Source organism: Thermobia domestica, chromosome 3 (genome assembly GCF_964235325.1).
Source record: "Thermobia domestica chromosome 3, izTheDome1.hap1.1, whole genome shotgun sequence".
In the NCBI taxonomy this organism is placed as follows: domain Eukaryota; kingdom Metazoa; phylum Arthropoda; class Insecta; order Zygentoma; family Lepismatidae; genus Thermobia; species Thermobia domestica.
Genome location: NC_137456.1, coordinates 152,755,555 through 152,775,597, shown reverse-complemented (window position 1 = coordinate 152,775,597; position 20,043 = coordinate 152,755,555). Strand labels below are relative to the sequence as shown.

Genomic DNA, 20,043 nt, shown 5'->3' with positions numbered 1-20,043 from the left:
GAATACTGTAAAGAACTACATTGACGCATAGTTACAAATATTAACTTAAACTTTGTAACACGTCAATACATTTATTTAATATTAAGTTAATATTTGAACATTTTACTAATTTCCAGGTATTCCCTTTGTTCCTGCGCTGCTGAATTAATGCTTCCCAGCTATCTATAAACAGAACTCCTTCACGGACAGTCACTGAAATAAAAAAAAAAAAAAAAGAACAGCAGACTGCTTTTACTTTATTTCTTTTGTTGTTTCCATGTAATACAAAAAGGTTCTTTACAGATCTCTCCAACAAATAGTGAAAGAGATGAGAAAAATGTATATACATTCTCTATCTCTAAAACTGTTTCAAGACAACCTTAAAACATACTCTACAGTTTCTTACTCTGAAACTGATAATATTATGTTTATCAGAAGTTAAACTTTTTCGTAATATCTACAACATTTAACTCTAAATCTTGGATCATGGCACATTTGTACAAAAAAGTCTTACAGCAATTCCTTAAACGTGTCACGGCCCACGAATAACCTTTACTAGAAAATAAAAAAAAGGTTCATAAACAGCTACAAAACCCGCTGTACATACATATGTCAAATAAATATATTAACATCAAATCATTAGGTTTTGATAATGTTACACCAAACATATAATATAATGTTACACCAAAATCGTTTCAACAACTGTGTATAATACCACTCAAGGACCATTTTTCAGTAATGTGTTATTTAGGGTTGAGTCTTCAACCATTTTGTTTAAACCAGAAAACTATTCCATAATCACTAATACGTAGCAGTTGTAAAGTGGAAAAATTACCTGCGACATATCATGAAGTTTTCTACTAACCAAGGTATACAAAAACAACAGATATTACTGTTTATTTAGTTATTTTTATTTTATTTTGCACTCACTAATATTCTTCAAGGCACGTGAAAAATGTATAAAAGAGTGCACTTGAAATCTGGAATTAAGTCGTAATTCAAGACATGCATAGAAGCATTATATGAAAGCAGGAGTTTTTTTTGCTTTCACAAATGTTCCCCCAATCCATTAAGCGCATACTAAAAATGCACCATATTCTTTATATATATATATATATATATATATATATATATATATATATATATATATATATATATATATTAGTGCACTAAAGTGTCGACCAAGTTTCAAATTTTGTTTCAGTAACCATAGGATGACTATGCACAACACACTGAGAGTGCGCTAATTTAATGTTGCTTTTTGTTTTAATGTGAGGAACACATTCTCATAACTATACTAATTTTCTGATAATTACACAAATAATTTACAAACTACAGGCTATCCATGAAAGAAACCTTAACGACCATAACTGACTTTCAGTGAAGTTACAATAATTATGCTTACGAAAAATTACAAATTAACGCTGAATTCGTAGAACCGGGTGTCCACTATGAACCGTGTATATCGGAAGCTGCTTGACGTAATGTTTGTCGAGATAAATGAGTATCATACATTAATCATTAAACAGAACTGTAATAAACACTTTCTCTTTCACTAGACCATTGCTGTAGATTTTTTTTAATTACCCAACGAGTATTAACAAGAGTGGTATAGTAGAGCTTGAATCAACTAGGAATTAGCACAAGCTATTTGGTTGTTGCAATCAGTAAATAAATTCCAAGATTCAAATCACCATAAGATGCTTAGATTGAAATCAGGTGGTACTATAAACAAAATCTTCGACAACATGCTTTCTATTACATTTTACTTTACGTCTTTGCAAAAAAGCTACACCTTATTACACTTTAAAACGTATCAACTACATGGTCGACACCGTGAGTGTAACAAACAGATGAAATTTGAATTATGTAGTCACTCTTCGTCTATATACTTATACAGAAACATAGAAAAAGGAAAAAAAAAAAATACATGCAGAACTCAAACAATAAAGTGCAAAACTTAGTTTAACTAAGTTAACAAACAACGATGAAGCTGCTACTTTTTGCAATTTTAAACTAAAACTGACTGACTGTGCTTCAGATCTTCCGATAATACGGACACATGAAAACTGTCATCTTATCAGCACACTTCAGTCATAGACCTGTGCAATAAACTGTACAGTTTTGAAAGGAATATCAACTTAAAATCACAAGTTCTGTAAGGAAAGAATTAAATGACAGAGTTTCAACCGTTTACAAAATACCAAACTATCTGCAAACTGTATTCTCGCACGAAGTTATACACCGCCAGACTCAAGAACAAAAACATTACTTTCCTTCCATATCTCAACATTCTTTTGGAGTTCACTGACTAAATCTTTCAGTTTATCCGATATATTAGGCAGACGTAAAGTCTTCTGGCATAAATCAATTAATTCATTAGATACAACAAATGGACTAGGAGCTGCAATTCTCATTTGTTCGAACTGTTTCTTCTGCTCCTTTAGCCTTGTAAGTTCTTCAAGTCCAACATTTCCATTTACTGGTTCAATCTCACTTTTAATATCACTTTCACCGGAAGAACACAGTTTACCTCCTTCTTTATCAGCACCTTCAACATCAACTTTCACATTACTAGCTGACATTTTGTCTTCAGGCACAGTCTTATTCTTTACTCTATTCATTGCTACTTCCTTTTCACATTTTTCTATGTCCATTAAACACCTAAAATATGACACTGTTTCAGAGTCTAAGATATCATCAATGTATTCCTTCATTATTTCAAAATAGGTGAACATTTCTTCAGTGACATCACTTTTGTCATTTACCGAGGCAGATTGAGTTTCCTCATGTTCTGAAGATGTAGTGGACACATTTTCTGCTTTTTCGTTGCTTACCGTTCTCTGACTTTCAAAGAATTTACTTTTCTTCTCCATCCAACGTATGAGCCCTGTTCCCGCGAATGCTTTGACACTCTTCAGTAATAATTTACATCCATCCTCCGAAGTGTCAATTAGATCTGGAGAGAGAAAAATTTGCAGACTTGTTAATAATAACAACTAGAACGAGACGATCTAACTAATACATATTTAATAATCTCGAAGGGTTTATTGTTCGAAATTTGCAATCAAATACATCTAAATTTTTGCCCTGTAGGTTAAAGGAGACGGGTGAATAAACTTGTACAATGAGAATGGGGGAGGAAATGGGAAAACTCCCGAGAACCCACAGACACGATGTTATCCTAGCCCTCTCCGCTGGTCTAGTGGATTGTGCGCGCGCCTTTGATTCGCGTAATCCTGGGTACGATTCCCGATGGGAGAGCATTGGAATTTGAACGCATTACAGTGGTTTGGATTAAACCTTAAACTGTAGTTCCACGACTCATATAGCCTCGGTGCTGAAAAGGAACGCTAAACCTTTCGTTCCGAGGGAAGCGAAGTTCATTAGGGAATGGATGTTGGATGCTATTGAAAGTACGGGATACGGGATTTTACATTATTTTCATTGTTTTTCACAACAGAATTGCTTACTGATAAGATTATGGGAGTTATCTCGTTTTGAGAGTACTGACAAGAGGATCTTCAGATATTTGTTGAGGGAAGATTCGGTGAAACAGGTACAGGTTTCAAAATGACCAAAGCACAGGGTAAAGAACGTTTGGTATGATAAGGATAAGAGATCTTGAATGGAAGTGTTGAATACTGTTGATAATTCTGATGTGTACGTCAGTCTCGAGACGTTGAATAAGTCGGACGTCCACATCAAGGTAATTGGACAGCTGGAGAAGGGTCAGCTGAATTTACTTAGTAGTTGTTATTTAAGGACTCCAAGAACAGTTTCAGTGTCGGTTGGCAGTGGGTCCATATTAGGAAAATATAGCCTATGAAGCGAAAGCAAAGGTAAGGTTAAAATGATTATGAGCGGAGCATTATTTATTGATTCAGGGGCCCCATAAATAGGTTGGGGCATTAGAATCCACGTGACTACTCATGGTGGTCCTTGTTTTAAAGAAAATGGTTATTTTCATATGTGAAATTCTTCATGCTTAGGACTAGTGTAAAATTTCTGGAAATTTTGAACCTGTTGGTAAAAAAACAGTTTTTCGTTTTTTTCCCGGAAAACTGGAAAAATTGGGAAAAGAGCAAAAGAATTTGTATTAGGTTAATTTTTCTAGTAATGGAAGTTTTTTTTTTTCCGAACACGTGAAATATGTAAGTTGAGAAATTTCAATATTGTGAATATTCACAAAAAAACTCGAAAATAAAATTGCTGTAATTAGTCTGCACTCATTTCCTTTATGTGATTTTTAATAGTTTGTTCGTGGGTGTGCATTAATTACAGAACTTCACAACGACAAACAAATACCTGTTCTCTACTGCGACAAATTATCTGTAATAATCACGAAATATTTTGTGAAAAATGTAACGCATATTGTTGAAGTAAATTCAACATCACCGACTGAATCAAACGTTTTTTATTCTGTTATTGTCGCACATGCATTGTGACTCTTGTAGTTATATAAACAAGAAAATGATACATTTCACTGTGGACGGAACACAAACAATTGAAAGAAATATTTGAATATGCACGAAATCCTAAGAGGTAACAGAATTAAATCACGGGAAATGTGATTCTTTCCCTTAGCATGAAATTTACACAGCACATTTCTATAAAGTATATATTTGATTTTAACATATTAACTAAAAGGATTTTGGTCCAGTTATTTTCACACTTCCCTTCCATCAAGCGGGAGCTTCATAAGATAATTTAAATGTGTCTATATTAATTAATCTAACTAGGATTATATTTTAGTTTCTTTTGTAGCTATAAATCCATTCTATTACCGTGCTTAATTTAAAGTGTTTGGATGAATGGTGCACATATATTTGTTGCCACAGTTTCCCTATTCTAATACAAGAAAGATAAGTACTCAATGATCTAAACTGTACACTAGTAAATATAAAATAGTTTTCATTTTAAGATAATAATATAGTAAAATATTCGAAAATTTCAATTTCCCCCAAAATTTCCGTTTTTTTTTTTTTTTTTTCAAGCTTGGGAAAAACAGTAAGACCTTTTTTTTTAACCCAAAATTTCGGTTTTTTACTCCGGCTTTCAAAACACTACTTAGGACAAACTGGAGAGTTGGCTTAGGAATTATGTGCTGAGTGGCGTGTATTTGAGTATTCTTCATTGGATGTAGGATATTGGTATCAAATCTACGAAAGGTACAATGAAATTGGAAGGTAGAAGTTCGGTGATAGAGTAAATAATAAATAGGACATGATTTGGCTCTTTAAGGTATGATGGGAGAGCCTCCACGTGAGATCGGAGAAAGCAGATACACATTCTGTGGGGATACAAAAAATGTCTTCCTGAATTGCTAGGTTTGTGGATTTAAGAAAGGATAGAATTTAAGAGATTTTGGAATGAGGGTGAGCTGTAAGGTGGCGACATGGAATGAGACGTCGAGTGGAACATGATTGGTTAGATAAAATGGAATTTTGGTCAGGAAACTTGGAAGGGATCCTTCTCCAGCGATCTATAATTCTCCGTCTCATTGGTATGGGATCAAGCATAGTGGTCATGAATTACTGAACTATTGATCCTAGCCTTACAGCAACTTTTCAGCTACATTACAGATCTGAAGAAGAGACAGAAGTTTTCGGAATCTAAGAGGTATGCTAGCAGCTCTGAAACCAAGTAACATAGCAGTACTATAAACGGAATAGACGTCTATGACAAAATTTACTTGACTGAAATTTCACGTGGGAAGATTCATGTAGGGTTTACTTTTTAATTCCTTTTCCTCTTTGTTCGTTCTAAAACTTAAAGACATTTGAACGTGAAAGACACTTGAAGACAGTTGAAAACCTGAATCATAAAAGTTTTTTTTTTTTTTTTTTTTTTTTTTTTTTAAAGATTTAACGTTCCATGAATATGCACTGAGGCTAAGGGAGATGGTGATGATGATAATGAATAAAATGGTGGAATGAAAAGTGGTCGAAAACGGGAGAACCCGAAGAATCGAACCAGGGACCACATGAACCAGAGATGAGCGCTCTATCACTGAGTTGCCGCAACCGTTTCGGAAAATTTTGTTTTCAGAAATACGGACGTGGTAAATCCTTAAAAAAAAAAAAAAAAAAAAAAAAAAATTACAGGATTAGTTTGTATAAATATTTTTATGTTCCTTTCAGTAGCGAGGCTACATGAACCATCGACCTACAGCTTACATGGGATCCAAACTAGATGAGCTCCCGCCAGGAATCGAACCTGGGTCTCCCACGCCAAAGACACATACGCTATCTATATAGCCACGAGGGAGCTCTCGTATGAATATACTATAGATATTCGTAAAAAGGAACAGTATTTCCTTTTGTGAGTGTGTGCGTGTTTTTTCTCAAGTACTTGCTATCACTACTACATTGGTTTCGATAAAAAAAAAAATTAAAAAATACAGAACAATAAAACTGTTATTTGATCTCATGCGTATTGTTCATTATCTTTTAATTTATAACTTTTTATGTTTTTAGTTTGGACAAATGAAATTATGACATTGTGACAGATGAAGGGAGCACTAAAGTTCTTGAATTTATAAAATTGGATAATTATACAGGCATAGTAACATTAATTTTATTGTTAAGTTAATAATGTAAAAGACATTTTCCTTATGACAATTTCCCGTATTTGCTTTCCACCTACCAATTTCTTATTACATACATTAATTACAACTTAAACTTAAACTTACCTCTTACCGCCATCCACATAGAAAGATACAACAGAAGGCATTTTTTCGGGAACTGGAACTCGTAATTGTAACAATACGTGAAACAATGTATTATATGACAGAGAACAGATTCGGGAGATGAACTTAATGCAGCAAGAGCCACTTCTCTAGCGATACAGCACCAAACCTTTAAAATAATAATAATAAAAAAAATTAAATAATGATAATAATAATAAAAAAAAACTGAAATTAATCGAAACACACACGAATACTACAGTACAATAACATTCTTCCATGCAAATCTAATACAAAAGTTATTACTTTTTACTTATGCCCAGTGACTGAAGAAGTTACAACTAACATTACTTAGATATATACGCAGAGATATTATTGATAGTAGTTCTTTTTTTCTACTAGTTAGGAAAGAGATCAGTTTATGTTTCCAAAAAAAATCAATTACATTTATCATGTTTTAAGTTCTATACATAAAGTACGTACACAATATTATATTGAATTTGGGAATAATGCACCACGTCGCGAATGGTCCAACGTGTCGTACAAATACTGCAGGAATTTAAAACTAACTTGTGAGTAAGGGGTATGTTTCAACAAAATCAAGTTTGATACATGGAGGAAACTTTAAAATTTTGTTCTGTCCACACTACTGAGTTAAGAGGATAGCGCGTGTAGCTGACCATGTGATTTCAAGCTTGTGTCCATTCACAAGGCACAGTGCGTGTTATAGATTCCGAATAAAGCACCTTGTATTTTAGTATGAAGAAGGTTCCAAACAACGTTTGAACACATCTCCAATGGAAACAGACATCCAGAAATGGTATAAAAAGTTCAGGACAACGGGAACTGTAGCAATTTGCCACGTAGTAAAAGATTCAAAACAAGTAACCAGATGGTAAATGGAATACAGAAGAACATGGAAAGGAACCCAACTATATACTTTAAACATGGACACTGGAATGGAAGTCGCGAAGCCTAGGTTATACAGTATCGTAACTAACAAAATGAAGTCGAGTTCAATGCATTATCTGACAGAAGAGGACTGCGGCATCAGAAAGGAATTTTGTGAACTAATGCTTACCAGATTAAAAGCTTATAATGTGCTTACGTCTCTCATTATTTTCTCATGAAACTACGCTCCATTTGTCTGAAAAAATAATCGAAATAAATACTGAATTTAATACACCCAAGTTCCAGATCCATGTGAAGTAATTTTAACTTCAATGCGTTACGCACTGTTTCAATGAACTACCTCATTGGTGTATTCCTCTTCGCGAAGACTATGAATGTCGCCGCTTACCTTACCTTACAGCAGATATCAGCGGCGGTTTCTCTTAATGTTTGCATGTTTGTACAAACCTCCTTCCAATATTTTCAATTTTTATTTGTGCTAAATCACTTTTCGTTTTATTGTCAACATAATCTTTCCTTAAAGAAGTGCGTTTCAAATGGGGTTGGCTAATAGCTTTCTGCTTGCGAGTTTGACAAGCTCCCCAGCTTGGCTACTGCGTGGGTTGCGAGGTGCAAGGATTCTTATAGTGCCTCATAAGGATCTACTATGTTTGCAGATCGTTTGCAAGCAATTCTACCAACAAACACAATTTTTCCAAAACGAAACGCTTTGGAACGGGAAATTCTCCACCATCCCTCCCCCTGCAATATTGGTTGACACGGTTCTCGCCTGAAGGGGAATAGTCCGCTCCTCCAAGTCGCATAGAGGGAAAAAAAAAAAGAAAAAACTTGTGCCTTGCCTAAATGCGAGATTGCCAAGTGCTCATAACTATTGGTTCTGTCAACCAAGTAAGATAAAGGCAGCTATGAAGACAGTAAAGGCGACCACGTGAAGAGTGAAGACAGATTGAGGGTGTCAATATTTAATACACTTGTATCTGAATGAGTAGAAATTTGGCAGCATAGACAGAATATTTTCCTTTTTGGAGAGCAAAAAAGAGCGTTAATTGGAGGAGGGGATGAGATTTTAAAGCGGACTGCAAGCCCTCAACTAACCAATATCCTCGCAGAAACAATGTAGATCATACGGAACGAAACCCTTGTCCTTTACTTCCCCCTTCCGCCTACTAGCACCCACGCCTTTGGCTGCTTAAATAAGGGCTAACACCCCTCTTACTAAAAGGTCTTTGAGGGGGAGTATTTCGATGGTTTCTTTTAACGCAAAATAAATCACACTGGAAAAAATCTTTTATTTAGAGTCGGACGGGAGTATGTTCACGAAGCTGCTAGTGAGATCGAATTGTCGAATCTGTTCGTAGTGTTGTGTGTTTGTGCATGTGTGTGTGCGTGCGAGTACCGGTCTTTGTTGTTCATTGGAACATGATTGCTATGATTGCATAATTATGTCTGTCCCTTATATACGTGAAGTGACAATGAATTCTGTAACGTCTCTGTTAAATGAGCCGTTTTCAAAAAGAAGTTTAGAAGCAAAGCTACTTGTGAAAAACATCGGAATTCCGACTCTCAATATAACACAAGTAATAAGAAGTGCGAAACGAACATTTACAAGGAAGTTTAATCCAAATTTGTACGAACAGCATAAGTGGTTATGTGGATGTGAAATTAAAAATGCTTTGTTTTGTTTTCCGTGTTTGTTGTTAGGTGCAGGGGAAGATGCGTGGAGTAAGAAAGGTGTTGTGGATATCCAGCATCTGCACGACAATATATATATATATATATATATATATATATATATATATATATATATATATATAAAATGAAAATTCGTCAGCCCATATAAAACACGTTCTTAATCTAACTGTGTTGGGAAATGTGAATATTGCTGCTCAACTGGATGCTGGTTATAGGCTGTCCATTCAGAACCACAATCAAAAAGTGACGCAAAACAGGTACGTGCTCAATATAATTATCAATTGCATTCGGTTTTGTGGCGCCTTCGAACTGGCTTTAAGAGGCCATGATGAAACAGACTCTTCTTCAAATCCAGGCGTATTTCGTGGATTAATTAATTTTAGTGCTGAACTTGACAGCACTCTCAAGTCATTTAGAAAGCGCAACAGTTTTTAAGGGTACCTCAAAAATTATACAAAATGAGCTTCTCCACTGCATGCTTGAAGTATGCCATGAAGAAATCGCTCAGGAAATAAGAGAGGCGGAATTTTTATCTGTAATAGCAGATGAAACAAGTGACGTAGCTAACGAATTTCAAATGGTGATTGTCTACAGGTACATTGTCAATGGCAAACCAGTGGAACGATTTTGGAACTTCGTCACTCCCTCTAAACACGACGCTCGAACTTTGGCTTCTTGTATTATTGAAGAAGTTGGTCTCCACGTGGTAAATAATAAAGAGAAGTTGATATCACAAACATACGATGGTGCTGCAGTAATGAGTGGTTCTTCTGGTGGTGTACAGGCTATTGTGAAAAAAGATTATCCAAGTGCTGCTTACGTTCACTGTCATGCTCATCAACTCAATTTGATTATGTTAAATGCAGCGTCGACTAATAGAAACGTCAAGATTTTCTTTGCAAATCTACAGGGTATTTGTACTTTCTTTTCAAATTCTCCACAGCGGACATCTATATTGGACGACATAGTAAGAAAGCGGTTGCCACGATCTGTTCCAACGAGATGGAATTTTAATTTGCGGAGTGTGAACACTGTTTATGAATATAGAGAAGAGCTGATTAGGTGCTTCGAAACAATCCAAAATACAGACTTGAATAATAGTACCATCGACCAAGCATCACGTCATATTGAAACTTTACAAAGGGAAAGTTTAAACTTTTGGCTGTCATTTTTTCATTCTATAATGCCTCACGTCGACATCTTATACAATCAATTGCAGAAACGAGACATTGATGCTGTTTACGTCAGAGAGATTCTTCAGTCTTTGGAGCGAAAGATATTGGAAGTCCGAGAGAATATTGGTGACGTTGAAAGTGAACCACCTGAGAAAAGGAGAAAATACATTTCCGCGTGAAAAAGAGAAGCGAAAGAGGTGTGTGATGTTATTGTTTGCCAGGTCAAAAACAGATTTAGCTTCAGTGGACACCTTACTGCAGCCTCTCTGGTTACCCCCAACAACTTTTTGAAGTACAACACACATTTCCCTGACGAACAGTTGCAAGCGACATGTGACGCGTATCCTTGCTTAGATCTGAAAAAACTTCGAACGGAACTTGGTGTAATTTACGGTACGGAAGAGTTCAGAGCAATGTCTGGTGCTCTGTTTATTAGATTTCATTTGCGAAAATAATTTGTCATCAACGTTTAGTGAATGTGAAAAATTTCTAAAAATTATCGTTACAATTCCAATGACAACATCAGAAGCAGAACGTTGCTTTAGCACATTGAAACGTGTGAAAACATTTCTGAGAAATTCGATGTCTGAGGAACGGTTATCTGCTCTTGCAATGCTATCAATTGAAAGAGACTTTATTATGGGAATCAAGGACTTCAATAACAAAGTTATTGAAAAGTTTGCCAGAAGCAAAGAAAGAAGAATGGATTTTCTCTACAAGTAGGGTACATATTTTTATTTTCTTTACACTAAATTTTCTATTTATTAATTGAGAAATACTTAGTAATTTTCTCATTACTAAATCTTTGGGTCATGAATCGCCACTAGTACCTATAGTCTGTGCTCTATTACTATTATTTATAATAATATTAATAATAATGAACAATACGAGGTCATGAGTGGTTCAAAAGTAGGTATACAGTACCGTACTGATCAGCTCATTGCATTTAATATCATTTCTTATTGTTATCCATCAGATAGACTTAGTTTCTTTATTATTTGTTCTTAATGTATTTTACTTATATCTTAAGCTCAGAAGAGCCGGAGCAAATAAACCCATAAACTAGAATGATATACTTGATCAATGCAGGGGTATATACCTACTTTTGGGCCACCCTGTATTGTGCACCACCTAAAATTCAAAGCACGAGCCGCCACTGGCAGATATTTCTTATCTCGGTAGTGATTTACACCTTCAAAAAGAACAACTTTGCCTGTAAGGTCCCCACACCTTACGCTATATTAATTACTGGATACGAGGGCATCAAGCACAAGACAAGAAGCGTAATTCGCAATAATCCTCCCGAACACCGCCAGAACATAATCTTCAAATTCAGAAGGTTGCAAGAATGTTTGATCGTGAATGGTGCCTAGCTGAAGATGTGACGATAAGCCTGACCACATCACGTATAAAACTTGCAAGTTTCTTCTGTGAAACAAATTTTAATTCGTTAAATATGCATCTTACTTTGAAAGGTACGGGGTTTTAGATTCCTGCAGGTTTTTAAGATAATGTATTTTGTACATGTAAAGCTGAAATTCTTATATATTTTACTTTTGGTATTTCGAAACTGTATGTTCTGAGCTCTTCATCAACACCAACACTGGTAATGGAAATCGAATTTTTTACATAATGATTGTTGAAAGTTGTTCCCTAGAAAACTTTAAAAACGCACGATTATCTGAAAAATAATTATTGGTGTATCACTTGTTAATAACCCCAGTTCTTCATTTGCGAAAGTCACCGTTCAAGCTTTTGCAAGTTCTTCTATCTGAATGAAGAAAATCTTGGCTGTCTTTTTCCAATAAATTCCTGTTAATTTTGTTCCTGGTCTTAAAAACCATTGTAAGTTTCATATTTAAAACATTGTGAACGCGTAAAAACACTTGTCTTATGTAACAAATTTACTTTTAGTGGATATAACATTTGAGAAAAAAAAATGCAAGTAAATGGAACAAAACTAATAGTTGGGATTAATAAAAATTAAGAAGTTTCTATAGGAATACATAGTTAGCATTTTTTTTTTTTCAAATGTTATATTACTAAAAATAAATTCGTTACAGAAAACAAGGGTATTTTACATGCTATTAACATTTGAATTGAAATACTTACCAGTTTTAACATAAGAAATAAAAATAACAGGAATTCGTTAGAAAAAGCAGTCAAATGTTTTTCCCATCATTCAGATAGGAAGATTCGAAAAAAGTGACTTTCTCTAGTGAAGACGTGGGGGGTTAACAAATAATATACAATGATTGTTTTTCCGATAATACTGCGTTTTTACAATTTTCCAAGCCACTAGTTTTCAACAATGATTGCGTGAAAAAATGCTATTTCTACAATCAGATTGGGTTCTAACTAAAGTTTCAGAGCAGACCGATATGATGCACGAATAATCGGGAAACTTGTCACCGGATACAGAGGTACTGTTTATTTATTTGTTATGCATTCTATAGCATTTATCAGCAGAAGTATCATTATCATTTGTGTCTCGAAACATATGATGCAATGTTGCTAGAACACACCTATTAAAGCCTGTTACCATCCATATGTTTGTAGCTGCTATCTTTGAGTATTCCGATCAGGGATTCTGAAATTTTATCTAAGTAACGCTGTCTGAGTTTTGGATTTCCTACTTCCATTTATACAACATCAAAAAAAGATACACATTACTTTCGCTACGCGCTTCATCACACACGAACAACAACTAGGGTAAAAACAAAATTTTAAGAATTAAAATATATGAGACATCCAGTTAGCCGTGATATTGGAATCATATTGGATTCTAGTATGGCGCCTAACTGGAAGTTCACAGCATGCCTATTCTTTCTCTCTACTTTTCTCTTTCCCCATTTGATGTAGAATGTAGCAAAAACACTTGACAAATGTATCTTTTAGGGTTGTGCGATACAATGCTTTCACTATTTTCCAGTAAATGTTTGTTTCAATTATACGAGTACATACGAATTTCTCTTTTTGTATTTGTTTTTGAATTATATCTTAATTTAATTATATAGTCAGGACATTTTGTTATCTCAGTTTCTAAATACTTTTATGCTATGTTTCCAAATTTAAAAGAGGCTTATCAGTTGATTGCACTCTAAGGCGCACATAATTATACAATTTAGATTTCCTTACATCAAAATGGTGCATGTATTTGCATTGAAATGTTAGTAAATCTAAAACAAAATTACTTTGGCTTAAAGTTGCATCTTCTGTTCCTACTCAGAATCAACTTTTCCCTCCTATATTACACTCACACAGTCTCACCGAATGAAATATGGAAAGAACAATAATTGATTCCGAAGAGAAACAGACGTCGTATCCTTAAGGTAAAATAGTTTCCTTTCATATCTGTACGCAACGTAAAAAATATAATGAAATCATTAACATTTCATAAATGTTAATAAGTTTAGTTGTTGAACTTTTCAGAAGTTTTTGAAATAGTTGAACGACGAAGTTAATTAACAAATGTTCTTACCTGCATTATCGTTTTAGGTTTTTGGATGCTGATGTGGCTTTTTTCTATAAATTTATAACACGCCTCTCTGTCTTCTTTGGTCTCTAAATGAATTTTATTTTCCTCCACCCACAGCTTTCGCATCTGTTCTACCAGTGATTCTCGCTTTGTAGCATGGGAACTAGTACCGAACTCTTTCAATATGTCCTTGCACGTAACTTTATTCATTACCTTTTGTTTTTTTATTATCTCTCTATGGGCTGTGATCACACATTCTAACATCTGCAATAGAAAAGATGGATGGGTCATAAGTATTGTGAATTATATTAGTTTTCAAAAGTTATAAAAATACAACTTATATGCACAAGAACTAAATAAAATTCAATTTGAATCTCAATACATATTTAATTTTACATTAAAAACTAACTTATACGTGTGAATGGAGAATGACAGTAATACGAAAAAATAAATAAATAAATAAATAAATAATACTCGGAATAATAGATATATTCTATATATTAAAACGAACAAGTCTTGGTTGAAAAATAGCTTAAAAGCTTTTCTCTCTTCCGTACTTCGAGTCTGTTAGATATCACTGAGCAGAGCAAACATATATTGCTATTTTGTCATTCTTCATTAATATTTTGCTAATCAAATTTAAATACTTCGTTAGTAGGAAATGGTAAAGTGGAAGGACGTTTTTATCAAAACACAGCTTTCCCTACATGATTTTATTAGTGGGAGAAAAAGAAAGAAAAAAAAACCATGAGACTAACGCTTTTTATTTCTCTTTTGCACTAGATCTACTTTAGAATTCTTTATGTAACAAAAGCAATAGCTATTCTTGTTTTTGCAATATTACATGAATAAATAAATACTTTATTAAAAGCAACGAAAAATTAAGTCACATTTTCTAACTTATTTCTTTTACCTGAAGCTCAGGATATTGTCCAACAACATCATAAGCCGTGGCGAAATCTTCTTTCAATAGACATTCATTAATGCATTGTTGAGCAAGGAGATTAGAGAAATGAGTATCTCCTCCTAATTTAGCTACATGAGCACCCAGCTTGTACGAAGCAATATCATTTTTCATACCAAGTATTTTTGCCGCTTCTATCAACTGCCCTATTGATATCAAGCTGGAATAAATAATATGATTAGTCATAAGCAAATCATATTAATAAACATTTAATACATTTTTCACGCTGCAATAAATTGAAAATAAGTCTGATCACACACAAATTAAACATTTAACACCATTTTAAGTTTTAAATAACGCAATTTTACCTAAAAGCGTTAATATAATCTTGTGTTTTTCAAGAGTTTATATTTATTTTCAGTTAACTCTACTACATATATGCTTTATAAAGTTAAAATATGAACTTGATGGAAACAAGTACGGCTCTAATTGGCCAGAAGGTATACACTCGATTGATGTCTGGAAATTCTTCATAAAACTTTAATGGTTCTAGAACTTGCCAATTACATGATACTAATATGTAAGATCTGTTTATTTGCATGTTTTTAGCCTGTAGGCTAATGCATACAGGTGACACACCGAGAATCGAATCCGCAATTATAAAACCCAAAGGCTCGTTTAGAGTTCACGTGCAAAGTGAGCACAACAGTAATACTTTAAGAAATACATATTCCTTGCTAATTATACCTTTTGTTTTTCCACTCCCCAATAAATTGACTGATAACTACAATCACAGTAACGTAACTTAGAAAATCTCCGGAACATGATTGTTTTACAATGTACAACGGAAGACTTCACCCTGTCCTCACAAATAGTAATCTATAGTGCCATTAAATTCCTTGTCAGTGTTCATAAATTCGTTCAAACATTTCTGGAACAATCACTGGAAACCTTCTTGAGCTATTCCGTGAACGGCCTCCGTGAAATGACTTGTGCAGGTCGTTATTTGTAATTTTTCTAATTTCCTTATCATTTTGCACTTACCAAGCAACATTCATTCACTGATCATTTCTGAAGAAAAGCGCAAAATCCGTATACTTACATGTTACAAGAAAAATTGTTATTGCTGTGGTTCGAAAAAAATTACACCAATATAGGAAGCCAGTATTGATTTACTTATTCCAAACAATAGACTTCGATTTTCGAATATTTTTACCTTCCCTCCCCCTCACCCCGTTTTGTCATATTATAGATACATTTAATCTGTGAATGTCTAATATAATCTTGAATTTCCATGGTACTTCCGTATGTCAAATGGTAGGACCTACCGCATGACTTTTGTTTGGAGATATCTTGTATCATTCCATTTTTGACCTTCGAAAGTTCAATTATTTTGTAATTCTTACCAAACAACAATACACCTGGGTTCCCTGTTAATCTACACACACAAAAGTTGGACTTGTTAATTAATCTTAATTCACATTTGTACATTTAACTGACTCTCGGAATCATTTAATTGAATAAACAAGCAATTACAATTTTAAAATAAATTAAGGAGTTCCTTACCACTTAACAGCCAAATCGTAGTTCCCTTCAGTGTACAAAGCATTACTCCAACTTTGAATGATCATCTTTACAACTGCGTCATCTGAAGGCAAACGACATCGTGCAATTGCTATTGCTTCCCGGAATAAACCATGTTTTACCAAGAGTTCTATAGCGTCCATTATCTGAAATAAAAATTACCTCAACTTAAGATACAGTAATTATATCCTGTTATAAATTCATCTGAGAAAAATACTTTTCATCATTACAACCGCACCAAATAACAAAATATGTCAATAAACGTAAAAACACTGTTGTTAAACTTTTGTTACTAGTGATATCACCAAATCAGCTACTCTCTATAAAGTTCTTTGAATTCCACCTCCTACCCCCGTGATCTTCAATGTCAAACAGAATCATGAATCCAATTAGGAAGCCTGAAAACAGAATATCTAATGTTTCATTAAAATTCCCTTTGCATTTAACTTTAAATAATAGACTAATGAATAAGTATCCAATCTCAAACAACCTATATTTTTCATTTCGTAAAAATCACAATTTTAACGAGTTTTCAAATCAAGAGCAAACTAAATTCACATTTATAAGAATCTGCAGTGAGACTTACAAGATTGTGTTTGTTAGTACGTCCTCTGTCCGTTATTTCCCATGATAACTTTTGAACAGTTGCGAAATTTTGAACTTATTTATATTTTTTTCTTTCTGCAAAAGATAGCTAGATCGATTACTTCGACTAAGTTCGTTAACGGAATCAATCCGTTAACAAAGTAACGGGTAACGGCAACTTTAACGGTGGCTATTCCATATCCCATATGTAAGCGAATTTCTACATTCTGTTTTTGGCAACAGATAGCTAGAGCGATTACCTCGACCAAGTTCGTTACTAGAGTCAATCCGTTAACATCGTGATGGATAAACGGAGACTTTAACGATGGATATCTATATCCCTTATCCCATACATGTAAGCAATTATTTTTTTTTAATTCTGTCTTTGTAACGAATAGCTAGAGTGATTATCTCGTCCAAGTTTGTTAATGGAGTCAATCCGTTAACATTAACGGATAACGGAAGTTTAACGGTGCCTATCTATAGCCCATACCCCATACATGTTTTTTTTGTTTTGTTTTTTTCAATAGATAGCTGGTGTGATTATCTCGATCAAGTTAGTTAACGCAGTCAAGCCGTTAACGTTTAACGGCGACATTAACGGTAGCTCTATAGCCTATATCCCACATATTTAAGCAATTTTTTTTTGTAAAAAATAGCTAGAGCGATTACCTCGATCGAGTTCGTTAATGGAGTCAATCCGTTAACATTTAATAGGGTAACGGTGATTACCCATATTCTATACATGTATTTCGCGTGATCCCCTCTACCATCTTTACCGTGGTCCTGTGTAACGCAGACGCCTAATGCTCTCGCCTTTGGTGCAAGCGGTCTCTGGTTCGATTTTAGGAAGAGACACTCGATCGAACTAATGTAAAAGTTTTTTTTCAGATCAGCCATTCTGAATGAGGCTTTTCTCATTCATACCAGGCAAATGCAGGTATGGTACCTCACATAATGGTCCCAGGCCGCTTTTTTCCTTCCCCATTCATCTCTTCCTTTCCGACTGCCCGGGCACTGTGATCGCCGAACGACGTCATCTCTCATACGTGATGGACTAACATGCCGAAAGTCCAGAAATCTAATTTCTAATCCTAACCTGTCTTTGCCACAGTTAATTTTTAACAGATTTTAAGCCTAAGCAGTGCGGACTACTGGTAAGCCTCAAAAATATACATTAAACTACACTGACATATATTAATGTACTTCAAAATATAACATGGTTCACACTGAAATTCTGACAGTATAAATTTTCCCTGACTTGCAACAATGCGAACACTATCATTTATGGTTACATTAAAAAAATTTTTTTTTCACCAGCCTCCACCATTCCTATGGCCGACCACAGCTCTCGTTTTATTTTTAAAATACAGTATAAGCTTACTTTCTTACTGTAAATACTTACTATTAGTCACATTTCCTATATTTGGTATGCAATAGAACATTAGTACCAAACAATTTTAGATTAACGTAATATCGCGGCACTGTGAATACACACACACACAAGTAAATATACACGAGAAACGTTCAACAATTATTGTCTCTAATATAGAGTTGAACAAAACTATTGTGCTTCTGTTATTTTATATTCTAAAGCAGTATTTCCCAATCTGTGGTCCGCGAGAAATTGGAAGTGCATTCAGGACACTTTATTCTCGTCAAGCTTTATCTTATCTTGTTGCACACACTTGGGATATTTGTAACGTACAATAAGTATTTTTAGGTAACTTTTTATTTGATTTTACTTCGTGTTTCCCTCGATGACATTACCAAGCTCTTACAAAGAACTCCTTCCCTCAAAACAATTTGAAGACCCTCGCCAATTATCATCTTGAATATTTTTAATTCGAGTCTACAACGTACATTTGTCACTGTATTTCCTGTGTAGGGAAAAATAGAGGTGATAAATCAAGAAGTTAAGCAAGTGATGCAACCGTTTGAAGAATAAATGTCGAAGGTCAACTTATAGAACTGCCTTGTGATTCGACGTTCAAAATGCTGTTTCCTTTGTTATCGTAACTAGAGTTTTATTTCAGTCAAAGGCTGCTCATCCTGAAACATTCAAAAAGGGTATTAAGACATCAATTGCCATTTGCCACTATATATCTGTACGAAACAATGCTTCTCATCTTGTACATACATATATTATGAAAAATAAATACAGGAACCAACTCAATGTGGAGCCAAATCTGTCTGAATTTACTCAGTTTTGATTTAGGCATACGGAAGCTGACGTTTGGAAAACAGTACCCAGCTATCACATTAGGTAAGTGTTGTAATTCATATCAGATCTAACTGGAGTGATCATATTTTTCCGAATATCTCCGTTTACAGTGGTATTGTATCGCCATAAATGATACATTTAGTGTTCTAAAATTTTAATATATCATTTAATTTTTATGACATGTACAATATATTAAAAAAAAAATGATTTCATGGGGTCTGCGGAGAATTAACTGTCACCTAAAGGGGTTAGAAATATTACAAAGATTGGAAAACGTTGCTCTAGTAATGCTTTAGAAGTAGGCGTGCCCAAATACAGGGCAATGTCCTTGACTATGGTTGTTTTGCATGTAGCAAGTGCTTCCGGATTGTGAAAATGGATTTAAAAAAAGTGCGTGCCGTGATCAAATACTTTCAGACGAAAAGCCTACCACTGACGCAGATGCACGCTGATAGTTAATATGTTGGGTGAAAGTGACCCCTCCTAACAAGTGGGAAAAAAATGATTACGTGAGTTTCGTTATGGTAGACAAAGCTGTGAACATGCAAGTGGTGCTGGTCTTCCAACAATAGTATTCATGAAAACAGTAATATGCATGACCTCTAACGAATGACAGGAGAATAACAGTGTGCAGAATATCCACCGGTTTAATAAAAAGAAGTTTGAACGAAAACTTAAATGCTTGGCAGATAATCCCATAAATGTTAACTGTAGATCAAAAGCGCGAAAGAGTGCATGCATCAGAAACCAATTTTCCCCTGTTCAAATGGAATCCTGAGAACTTTAGTGCTAGATACGTAACCGTCCATGGGGCATAAGTAC

The 20,043-nt window shown here is 34.4% G+C and overlaps 1 protein-coding gene across 3 annotated transcripts in view; it reads right to left on the bottom strand.

Annotated features, from left to right (window-relative positions):
- Positions 1 to 213: 213 nt before the first annotated feature.
- Positions 214 to 20,043, bottom strand: part of rig (gem nuclear organelle associated protein rigor mortis) — an 88,199-nt gene continuing 68,369 nt past the window's right edge. For all 3 annotated transcript variants that reach the window (XM_081751898.1, XM_081751897.1, XM_081751899.1), the window contains exons 17-21: positions 16,395 to 16,558; positions 14,838 to 15,048; positions 13,928 to 14,188; positions 6,674 to 6,839; positions 214 to 2,938 (exon numbers count right to left, since the gene is read on the bottom strand). In XM_081751898.1, coding sequence (XP_081608024.1) covers positions 2,217 to 2,938; positions 6,674 to 6,839; positions 13,928 to 14,188; positions 14,838 to 15,048; positions 16,395 to 16,558 — 1,524 coding nt within the window. In that variant the 3' untranslated portion in view covers positions 214 to 2,216. The remainder of the gene's footprint in view (positions 2,939 to 6,673; positions 6,840 to 13,927; positions 14,189 to 14,837; positions 15,049 to 16,394; positions 16,559 to 20,043) is intronic.